This window comes from Amblyomma americanum, chromosome 4 (genome assembly GCF_052857255.1).
Source record: "Amblyomma americanum isolate KBUSLIRL-KWMA chromosome 4, ASM5285725v1, whole genome shotgun sequence".
Taxonomy (NCBI): Eukaryota; Metazoa; Arthropoda; class Arachnida; order Ixodida; family Ixodidae; genus Amblyomma; species Amblyomma americanum.
The window spans coordinates 199801974-199813694 of NC_135500.1; the positions used below are offsets into that span (position 1 = coordinate 199801974).

Sequence of the window (11721 nt, forward strand, 5' to 3'; positions counted from 1 at the left end):
TGTCGTGCGAGAACAATGGGCACATTAGCGAGATCGCCCGCTAGTCGACCAATATTGGACCGCATATCGTACCGATTCTTTTTCCGATTCATTTTTTTTATTGCGCTGCCATTGTAGGTAGCGCTGGTGACTACAGTTGGGTTTGTTAGCAAGCAACGCCATTAACTGTCTCCGATATGAAAGGCGGGGCTCAACAGTGCCAGGTAGACAAAAGGATAGATCACACGAAGAATCGTTTCCTTATGCAACCTCTGGCTAGAAGTCTCACTGGCCAGCAGGGAAGCATGAGAGTTTTATGGCATCTTCGATAAGCTTGCATCGGAGTTGTTCCTATATAAACCAGTGCGGTGCTCAGGGGCCCACGGGAGAGCAGCCCTGTGCGCTCCAGGGTCCTTTATCGAAGATGCTACTAGGTTTATGTCCTACTACAACAACGCCATCTACTGAGGAGAAAATCACCCACCGATGCAAGGAAAAACAGTGGGAAGATATTGGTTCTTAGTGATACAAGCACCACAACACCCTAGGACACAAAAATACGGGAAATCTGCTGAAGCTTGGCATCGTTTTATTTGCTGACTTCAATTCGTTGATTTATCTACCTGAAAGCATAACTTTAATCATCTGGTACAATGTCAAAGGCTACGCTAGGGCAGCATATACAGCAAAGTAAAATGCACCATGTGCTCAAGAGCTACAGTCGTTAGCTAAATGTACCGGCGAGAGTAAGCGGTCCTGTAATGCATGCCTCGGCTTCATTACGGCATAGTTGATTTCAGTGCGCTACTAGGAGACTGTTTTTATTCCCTCAAGTTTGTTTAAAAGGTACCACTATAAACCGAAACTATAGCGTTATAGAACTACTTTTGTCTCACTCAAGGATAAAAAGAACGATCAAGAGTTAGCGACTGTACAAAAATTGAACGAATTTTTTGAACTGTTCGCTTGATACACTGCACATTTTACCGTTCGTATACCTGCTGTTGGCGGGACCAATATTTTACGTGCTTAGGCTAACATATGGAGCATTTTCTAATGCAGAACCGGCGACGACAACTATGGTAAAAACTGCGGGGGCTGTCTCCTCAATGTCTCCTCAAGAAGAAAAGGACTGCGACAGAAGGGACGGATGTCAGGTTAATAAATACAACAGTGGTTAACTGTACACAGCCCTCTCCATCGCCGTGAGTCTTTCCGCTGTGTCATGCGACTTTCTCGCAAGTCTGCTTCTCGAAACCGAGCAAACACAGCCAAAAGGCTCGTGAAACTCGGCGTCACTTCGACCTCTACATAGTGGTTGCATGCCTAGTTTGAAACGACAGGCAAAAAAACAAGTTGACATTCGGTCATGTGCGCAGCAAAATACAGACCCCGCTGTCGGATATTTCCGCGAACCCGCAGCAGCTGCTCAAGTTACCGGTTTCCCAACGCGCGAGTTTTGTACCCGGAGTTGTCTTCGCTTTGATAACACACATTATGCAAACAGCGCCGCAGTGGAGCAAGCACTCCGCCGTCCTGTTGACGCACCAGACTGCGTGCAACGCTGCTGTCCGGCTTTCTTTTTCTGTTTAATCGCTGCATATACGTACTGCGCAGTTCCAGAGGACTTGTGTCCCTGCTTAACCCAGCTGCCAAGTGTCACGCTGCGAAGTGGTCCCGCTGCTTGTGAGCATCGCCTCTGTGTGGAGTGTGTTTTGCGACAGAGGCAGTTAGGCGTAACCGGGTGCTCTCGGCACGCCGTATGTTAACTGCGTAGAATCAGCTCCATTATACTACGTCCTCTAGAGGTTGTCAGAGCGAGAAAAAAGAAGGCCTGCGCGTAGTAACAACACTTGTCTGCGGTTTGTGTTGCGACTGCTCTGACGACAAGTACTACGCATAATTTAACCAGGGCCGTTCTTCCGTGGTATTTACGAACCTAGCCCAGTCCAAGCTTTGCGGTCCAAAACTCCTGGCAATGTGTGTTAGGAGGACGCTCTTTGTCAATTTGATGGCAGCAAAAATAAAAGCTACAAGGAGTCAGCTGAAGCGGCAGCTAGCGGGTCTCTTTCTCACCGTACTATCCGGATTCATATACCACTTGGACACAGGGACCACATCATCGTTCACTCCTTGATTTAATTAAATCGGGGAACCTTTTTTCATTTATTTAGGCATCCTCGTCATCCCTCATTCCATACCCTTTTAGGCCTTGAGGCAGTAAACATCGCTTAAAAAATGTGGAAGAAAATGCAGCTTTAGCATTATCTTTAGTTTTTATTATTCGTATGATTGGCCAATATTCTTGACGAATGTTGGTTTTCCTCTGATATTCGTTCTATATATTGTATTGGCCCGCATCTATAGCACCACCTTATAGAAAAAGCCAGTGACAATGCACGAACTCTCGTAAAATTTATTTTAAAGAGCCGCGATCTGTTAACGTAGGAAAAACGTGACACCTAGAAAACTTGGTGCAGAGCGAACCCGGCGTCTTTTTAAGTCTGTAGTTGAATTTAGTAATACCATACCATGCTTACTATCACCGCCTTCCCGCCCTACGCCCCCCCCCCCCCCCTTTTCAACTTTGTGAAAAAGAAAAAGAAAGCAGGTTTTGAGAAAGATCATTTCTCAAAACCGCTGAAAAATTGACTTTCTGGAAACCCTTCACTAACCGCGCCATTCGTGGCTGCTTTTACGCAAGCGTCACTTAAATGTGGCGCATTTGTTCTATACATTGTTTCGGTTTTTGCGGTTCTTTCAGAGAAGAGAGCGAAAACTACTGTGTTGCTATGCTTCTTGACGGATTGGTCCTTACGTCATGTTCGTCGCCTATCTGTCATATACGCGAAATATAAGTGCGCAATCGTCATCGTTGCACATGTTCAAAGATAGGCTAACAACTGCATTACTTGAGGGTTTATAGGTGTTAACGGAAACTATTTAAAACGATTGCATCTGCTGCGGTACTTATCCTTCCCTTCACTGCGCCACAGGTGTCACAGGTGGGTCACGTTGCATATTCTTGCTGTGCGGCAACCAATACTGATGAAGGCACGTGAGAATTCAGATTTTTTCAAAGAGCCTGCGAAAACACACATGCTATAAGTCGCTATTGCCATTTATTGGCGGTTTCAATAAGTTCGGCTTGTCAGGGCTCCCAGTTCATTGTTTCTGTGCGTTGTCGCGACGCACCCAAGAAAATTAAAGGTGACCTATAAAGTTGGCCCCGACGCACCGGATTAGGGCTCCGCAAATCGCTGCCGCAGTGAACGTGTTAATCCGTGTGTAATGTTTGTAGTGATTGAGTGGTTGCAGTATTTTTTGTGTGTGTATGTCTAAGTGCTTGTCTCAAATGTCTGCAGTATTAACGCGATAACGTTAGGGAGCTCGTGTCGGAGACAACCCAGCGTCGTCGTCGGCGTAGTTTACAGTGAGCGAAAAATCCACCAAAAATTCCCACAGAAGCAACCTGGTATGTAGGTGGGCCACCTAGGTCACGTGACCTTGTGGCGTCATCATAACTTGTCCACACGATTGTGAGCAAACTGTCAACCGTGGCGGGTGGCAGTTAAATTACTGATTGGTCGCTGGGGAAAAGCAACCTACGTCGCACAAGGCCCACTGATGGCAGCACCTGCCATCGCAGGGCAGTGGCGCAACGCTTAACCGCTGCACCACTGCGTCAGGATTGGTGGGAGGACTCTCAGGGATCTATTAAAGTAGCGAATGACCTATTTCGCATATATGTGCATTAACTCATTACGCTTTCGAGTCATACCCTTAATGCGGAGCTTAACTGTCCACTCCAATTTTTTTTATGGTTATATATCGTATAATTCCTTTATGACATCGCTCGCTATTTGTGTGTATAACTAAGTTTTCTATAAATATTACTTGCAGAACAAATTAACTAGTCACGCATTATAATCGATCTTATAATTTGCATTTTATTTTTTTCACATTAGCAGTTAACAGCAGGTCCCAATGCAATCATAAGCTATGGGACCTTCTCTGTTTTCATTAACGCAACACATTTTCGTGCTCAAATAAGCTCTAGCGTTGGCTAACTCACATGCTGACATCATTTTTAGAGAAATTAGTGAGCAATATTTCTATATTATTTGCATTTCCGCGCCGAAGCGGGACGACCCTAAGTTGAGCGCTATCGATAATTTTCTGCCACCCACAGTACCTTTTATGCGTTGCATATTGCAATCACTCAGTTCAGCCCTTGGGCGCGGCCGGGCAGCCACCAAACCACGTGACGTGACGTCACGACAGCCGGAGGAAAAGCTGGGCCCCAACTCGCGCGGTCGCGCGCGGCCTCAGCCACCACCTGACTCCCGCTCCTCCCGCTAGGGGCGCTGCGCCGGCGCGTGACGTCACGCAGGAAAAGCTGGGCCCCAACTGGCGCGGTCGCGTGCGGCCGCGGCCACCACCTGACTCCCGCTAGGGGCGCTGCGCTATGATTGACGTCACGGCATATGTATAAAAGAGCTGCGCTCCTTCGCCAGGACAGTCTTATACCCCTGTCACACGGGCATTTCGAGGGCCCTCGAACCGATAGTCTATCGACTCAAAGGCGATCGAGCGCTGCTACACGGGCAGTTTCAATGGCGATCGAGTCAATAGCCTATCGAGTCAACGGAGCAGCACGGAACTCCATCGAGATATGCAACGCATTCTTGGCTTAACCAAGCTAAGCCTGGCCATTTTTTTCTCCTCTGTCTACAAGAACCTCGCCTCCTCTTCTTTAAAGCTGCACTATACCGGCAGGCGGTTGCCAATTTTCTTGCAAAAAAAAAAAATGTTGGGTTTGCTCTTTAACGTCGGGTTGAAAAGTAACTTTTGTTTGTAGTCTAAGTCAATTATATCAATTATATATGACGAACCCTTACTATAAAACGTTTACCGATTTTGCCCCCCCCCCCCCCCCCCCAGCCATCGCGGCAAGGGATGGAACCTGCGACGTCGTCCTGAACCGTAGAACACCCTAGCGCTAAAGCGCCCCACGACAGTTGCATAAGTAGCGCTAGTCGCAAAGAACACCGTCAACATAGCCTTAGGTTGGGCGGATCATGAACTGCTATTTTCTCTTTCACATCTACCTTTCAATGTGGTGGGGCTCAGAGCTAGAATAAGCTCAGTAAAGATCGAATGCTAGGAGCTATTAACACTTGAGAACCGGCCTTAAACGGCCGATTCCTTGACTGCTGTATTGCTATAACAATGACATTATGTCTGGCTTTCATTGGTTTACCGACTGCGGATGGATCGCATGAAATAATGGTTTTGTTAATTCGGGCAGTAAATATCTCGCGACATATCTTACAATTCTGGGGTCCTTTTTTTGAAGTTATCGAACAGCTACAGGTTGCGTATTTTTTTTATTTTAAAGAGGTGAAACAAAACTGACGACAGAACGAAGTGCTTCGTCCTGTCGTTTTTCTTCGCGTCCCGTCCTTTCCTTTCCTTTGTAATGGAGAGGGGGACCTTTAAAATCAAGAATAAACCAAGAGCAATTGGCCGAACAGCAAGTTCTCTTTAAATAGGCATTAAAATTCTGATATACTGTTTAGACGCATAGTGAAAGGATAGATTTGGGTCTAAATAGAGGCATACATGCTTGTAGTTGTAAACTAAAAAATTACACAGCTGAGGTTTCGGAGATAGGGGTTACAACTACCGCCTTCGTGCGGCCTGGGATGGTAGACGTCTCTCTGACATGTTTAACTTTGTGCGGGTAGAGCGCACGCGTCAACGTCGGGTGCGGGCTAAGAGGAGCGGGCAGCAAGTGTTTGCCTCAGTGGGGTCAATGCCCTAGTTACGTCAGCAAACATAATTCAATCTGTAACACATGTGGCAACATATTGAGGCGCAGAGGGAGCGGTATTTGTTAAACATGTCCGAGACGCTGATTGCTCCTCAAGATACAGGCGATGAAGTCCTCCCACAAGTACTCCCCAAGGTGTGATCATGAGTGATTGAGGTAGTTCACAGATGAAGGTGCATTTCTTACTCCGCAGCAGAAGAGTCCATCAATTCCTTATCACGGCGCCTTGCCTAGACTGCTTTCCTGCCGTGTTAGGCGGTTAGTCCAGAAGGCAAAGAAACCTAGGCACCGCTTTACTTTTGAGAATGACAAAGATGATTATTGTAACGCATATTTTCCAACATAGTGGACGCGAACGGACAAAATAACAATAACTAGAAAAGCAGCGAATAACTCATCAAGGAGCACCAAAGGGCAATTCCTGTCCTCCAGTCTGTCTTGAAGCTGTCCACGTCCCTCATGCCGAATTGCTGGCGGAGCTGTACGATATTTTCTGATGCGTCCAAGACTGATTTTGCTCTCAGACCAAGATTCGTCATTCCTGGTCCGTCAGCTTCTATCTTGAAGAAGTTTTCGGAAGGGCTGCGAAGGTGCACGGATAAATGTGTGCGACAGACGTGTTTGTGAACGCTATCGTGGTTGCAGTAGTCTACGTGTATACTCACAATGTACGGCATGTTGCTAGCTTCTTTGCTTTTATTCTATAGACTGTTTAAGACCGCGCACGGTCATTATTGAGACGCGAATCGACGTGCTACGCTAGGCAGTCTGTGTTAGTGAAGTTTAATTGTTCCAGGATAAAGGCGGGCAGTATAATATTAATAATATCATGCTCCGGTAGGTCGACGAAATGGGCTTGGGCAGGCCATGTTTAAAGGCAAGATAACCGATGGTTCTTAATGGTAACGGAGTGGGTTCCTAAAGAAGGCAAGCGTAGCATGCAGGGGGCCGAGATTAAGAAGTTTGCGAGGATACGGTGGCCGCAGTTGGCACAGGACACGGTCACAGAGTCACTTGGAAGAACATAGGCGTGGCTTTTGCCCTGCAGTGGGCGCAGTCAGGCATATGATAACGATGAGGTCGACGAGAAGAGAATTATTGATCAAGGTGGGCTACGGTGCTCGAATTGGTATACGTATGGTTGATAAACGACTAGTTTGCTTACCTGAAACAACCCAGCATACATGTGCAAAAAAAAAAAAAAACTCTGATATTCAAAACTCTCGCTTAAGTAGCACATGCAGGTTGTAATCAGCCGGTGTATTTGTACATTCTCCTGCGCTCGTTATGACCGTAGCACCGACGCGATCCTCCCAGAAACGAATGTAGAAAATGTACGAAATTTCGTATAGGCGACATCTTTAAATGATAGCGGCGAAATCAGTCGCCGGAATTGATATGAAATTTCGGGCTGAGAATTTGCGATGGTCCAGGGAAAATAATTAAGCGTCGAAGCAGCCGTTTCAAAACGCAGCTCCAGAATGCTGAGCAGGTTTCCAAACCGGCATAGTACTGCAAAGAAACTTTGGTAAAAAGTTGGCATTTATGGCACGAGTGCTACGGGCTGGCCTCGCGACTCGTGCGGTCAGCCTATACAACGCACCATTATAAAAATAAAAGGAAAATATATAAGCATTTTATTATTTCGAAACATTGTGACCGTGATCTGTATAGTGACCCGTAATTGTCCGGACACAATGATGTACACACATGCTTATAAACACGCACAAACAAGGAAAACATCTTTCACTCTAGCGCGCCTATGATGGTTTTATGATTGTGGAGGGCTTGCCGTGACGACGCAGTGAAAGCGGATGGTGAACCGCTGCAAGCATTTAAGCTGCGTGCCGAAAGACTAGACACAACACAAAGTCTCTCTCCTTCCATTTTCTTTGTTTTTTTACTCAGCGTTAAGTTGTGAGCGTGCCGAAAAGAGCGCAGAGGATTGATATTAAGCACATGAGTACACACTCATTGTAAGAAATGCTCGGCGTCGTATGCAAGCACTTGAATCATGGCGTCAGTAGCATATGTCGCCACTAGAAATTACGTGCACTTTTGCGAGAGCCGGGAAGTTAACATGAAGCGATCAGGGAAGAACACTTGAATTTCTGTCAGCAGTGTCATCTGATAGGCGTAAGCGAGGCACAGCAGTAGCTTGTTTCTGTCCACCGGCAATCCATTACATCGTCACCAGTGAAGCCCTGTCGGTGAAGGCACAACAATGGCACGGTACGATGACTTAAGCGATTGGCACGCGATGACTTAGAGGGCGTTGATCTCGCCCAGGAACATGATGCAGTTGGTGTTGACGTTTCGGATGAGGAAAATGAACGGGTGGTCGACGTACACCTTGGGCAGCGGTGGCGGTGTCACGAACGCTGCTGTGCGAAGCTGAATCACGAACCCGGTGACAGCCGCGGCCTCACTGCCTTCTTCGTTCACCTCCAGCACCGCCTTGTGGAGTACGTCCGAGACGTAGAGATTCTTGGCGCCACTGATACCGGAGAGGTCGGCGTCAGCGGAGAAGATCTTCTTGATGCCCATCGACTCGAGAGTGGGTTTGAGGGTGTACTTGGTGTCTAATTTAAGCTTGGGCATCCTGAACTTCATGTCCTTGGGGTACATCCTGGCAATGGCTCTGTTCAGTGTCTGCGTGGTGAGCACAGACTTGAGATGTTCGAGGCCGTTGCGCTCGCTGGGAAGCAGAATGGTCATGGCGAAGTCGATGCCGACGTATGGCAAGTCCACGACGTCCGCGTTCAGGGTAGCGTCGAAAGTATGGTTCAACGTGGACTTCATCTTCATCATGGGCACCAGGACTTTGGTGACGCCCCCGTTGTAGAAGGATCGCGGCTTCGTCCTGGCCTTGTTGAACTCGTAGAGCCAGGTTCCCTTGTAGTATACTGCGTTGAGCAGGATGAGCCGTGTGGAGAAGTCCGGCGGCTCATCGAAGAGTCTGCGGATTTTGCCGTGCGTCTTGTCGCTGACCCAGTTGTTGATCTTTTCGACAGCCTCCTCACCCTTCTTGCTGAAGTCGGCCTCAATGTACTCGGCTCCGAACGAGCTCATCAGCGCGTTCGTGTAGTTGGGGAGGACGCCGTACCCCTCCTGGGCAACAGCCGCGTTGGCGACGTCCAGGGTGTACTCGTGCGGAAGTTCTCGAGAAGCGTCCAGCTGCTCCCTGAACAGGGCCAGGACTTTCTGCTCGTTCAGTTCGTCGGCGGCGTAGCCGAAGTTGAGAGTGAGCTGCTCCAGCGTGTCGCCCCGTGCACCGGCGTAGGCCATGCCCATGGCGGTGGCCACGCTGTACGGCGAGAAGAACGCGTTCGTATTGGCATTGCTTGGCAGCGCCTTGAGTAGGTTCAGGCCCAGAAAGTTGTTGGCGCGGGCCAGTTTCCACCGGCCATCTTCGTCGGGCTCTGCAGCCAACGCCATCACGGTGACGGAAACTAGCCACAGCAGGCGAGACATGGCGGGGTCGTTCTGTACGAAAGAAGAAATAAGATCGCATCACTAAGAGCACACAGCGACAAGCACGTCTTGGAGCTCCGCCAACGTCCTGCAAAGTAGCTGCCATCTCGACACCCATTATATATTTTTTCCTCATGCGCGGGCCATCGACTGCGAACCGCGTCTCGACTCCTGTCACCATTCAAGATCTCCGATAGAGTGCGGTTGCCCATTCAGCCGCCATTATCCTGTGCTAAGTGCACTGTCATATCGTCTGTCTCCCAGGGTTGACGTGACAGCGTGAAGAACTCGAACCAGAAAATAGCGATCGCTCTCAAAGCCTTCATTTGACCGCACGTTGAGCGTTTACTTTATTAGGGTAAGCCTGGCCCCTCGATCGGTTATATCACGCAGAAATGCACGCGCAGGCCTTCAGCAGGAAATCACGCGCACGTGGAGAACGCAGGCACGGTATATAGCGATCGGGGGAAGGGGCTCCAGCTGCGCGTCTATCAGGTACCGGTCGGTTCCGCACGCGATGTTCACAATACCTAGCGGGGGAACCTCTCTCTCTTCGCGAAGCGATCAACAAGACGCACACGCCGGCTGGCTCGGTTCGTAAATCAACGCCGCAGACGCCGCGCTTACCTGCGTCGGTTGGGCCGGTCGGGGGTCTATCGCTGCGCTCAGACTCCCATGCGGGGCCCTTCTTTTCTACAGGCGCCGGGAAATCCAGCTGCGGATGTCGTAAGCGTGACCGCCGCCGCGCGCGCCGGAGGTGACGTCCCTGGACCGACGGAAAGCGGACGGCAACCCCTCCTCTGCTCTCACCTCCTCCTCCTCCTCGAGTGCTTACTTCCCGGACAGCGAGCGTGCGTGCGCCGGAACTTTCCTCTGCCGCCGCCGCCGCGAAGGGAGACACCCGATGCCGGCGCTATTTCGTGCTTTTTCTTCCTGCGCTTGACGTAGTTTCGGCCGCGCGCAGTGGCAAGCCAAGCCCCCCCCCCCCCCCCCCCCCCCACACACACACACACACACACTTTTATTTTTCTCTTTACGCTCGCACGTAGCAAGCGCTGTTGAGCGTGTGCTCTCTCATCGGGCGGCGCAATCTCCGGACTTCCCGACGCGAGCGCCATCGATGCCACCGCGCCGCGCTGGCTCTCGTGAGCGTACACCGGCGAAGGGCTTTTCTCAACGAACGTCTGCTGTTGTATAGTGCTTTGCAAGACAACCCCGTCTTTCGTGGGAGGAGCGTCGCTCGCACGCGCGGCGGGGAATGATGCAGCACCGCTATGTGTGTCCGGTCTCCGTTTTCTCTGTGTTTAGTTGCATACAGCACGGCGGAAGGCGCGTCGTGGCGCTGGTCCATTCAACAAGAAATAGCTGCGCCTGGCTCCGTTTTACGACGTGGGCGTGTACGCCTCTGGGGTGGAAACGGTCTCGGGAGGCGAAAACGGAGAGCGAAGAAGCCATTCTTGCGAAACCAGCCAGAACACAAATGTTCAGGCTTGTTCGAAGGTATTCAGGCTACAGGGTTTGCATTTCGGTCATATAACTGCAATTACCGCGGACCCGAAGTTCTGTGTCTCCTGACGGACAGGAATACAGTTATCCTCAACCCTTCAGACGTTTAGGGCTCCAGGGGAACCGTATTAGCCTGGCTGTAATTGCTGAAAAGCGAACCCCGTGGCCTCGCACGCCAGTGATACGGTGATGCCCTCGGCACTCTAGGGTTCTTGTAGACACAGCTCGCGGTTCGTAACGACACTGCCTTGCATACGCCACCACACGATAATATGGGCCGTTCGCTTGCCAAGGCTGTCAATATCCTCTCTTTACACCCTCCGTCTTCAACACAAGGCCGCTAGATGCGTGTCTTGCGTGTTCGGTCTCAGTGTGTGCACAGGTGGGAGAATGCACGTCGTGTCACACGGGAGCTGCTACTGGACATTCTCGCCAGTTGCTTCTGCAGTGCTGCACCTAACTACCACGCGGTGTCTGCACGGTTTCTGCCGTGGAAGCAACGGTTTCAGCTTTGGCATGCAGCGTCCGCGGAGCCGCATCGTACGCGCAGCGTCGCATGGGCGCGGCTCCTTTTTCCTACGTCGTCGGATGTTTTGAGAAAGGATGCGTGGGACGGGGAGAAAGTTATTCCCATTCATGTCGGCGCGCTTGCGTTATATGCCCTGCTGACCTTGGATCGAGAGGCACGGCAGCCATTCGCTCGTCATGGAGGAAAGCAGCGAGCCATCTAGGATGCGAAGAAACACGTGCTGCACCGAGACTGAGGCCGTTCGATTAAAAATAAAACGAGGAAAGACAAGACAGCAGAAAAACAGTCGTTGGGGCGCGCCTTGAGGATTCAAATGCGAGGGTCGATGGCACTCCTAAAGCGATGAGAAGGGGGATTAAGGTCGGGCTGTTTGAAGAAAATAAAACTTGTCGTCCTA

The 11721-nt window shown here is 50.0% G+C and overlaps 1 protein-coding gene across 2 annotated transcripts; it reads right to left on the reverse strand.

Annotated features, from left to right (window-relative positions):
- Positions 1 to 7429: 7429 nt before the first annotated feature.
- On the reverse strand, positions 7430 to 10076 carry LOC144129036 (iripin-8-like). 2 transcript variants are annotated; one of them, XM_077662918.1, is made up of 2 exons: positions 9917 to 10076; positions 7430 to 9301 (listed from the first exon to the last, which is right to left on the reverse strand). In XM_077662918.1, exon 2 carries the CDS (start codon positions 9287 to 9289, stop codon positions 8081 to 8083), a length of 1209 nt encoding a protein of 402 aa, XP_077519044.1. In that variant the 5' UTR covers positions 9290 to 9301; positions 9917 to 10076; the 3' UTR covers positions 7430 to 8080. The 2 variants fall into 2 exon arrangements, with proteins under 2 accessions (XP_077519044.1, XP_077519045.1); XM_077662919.1 differs by lacking the exon at positions 9917 to 10076 and adding an exon at positions 9722 to 9867.
- Positions 10077 to 11721: the final 1645 nt, after the last annotated feature.

What these genes read in the sequence shown, in the direction of transcription:
- LOC144129036 (XM_077662918.1), bottom strand. Translation starts at nt 9,289, where the DNA reads ATGTCTCGCCTGCTGTGGCTAGTTTCCGTCACCGTGATGGCGTTGGCT.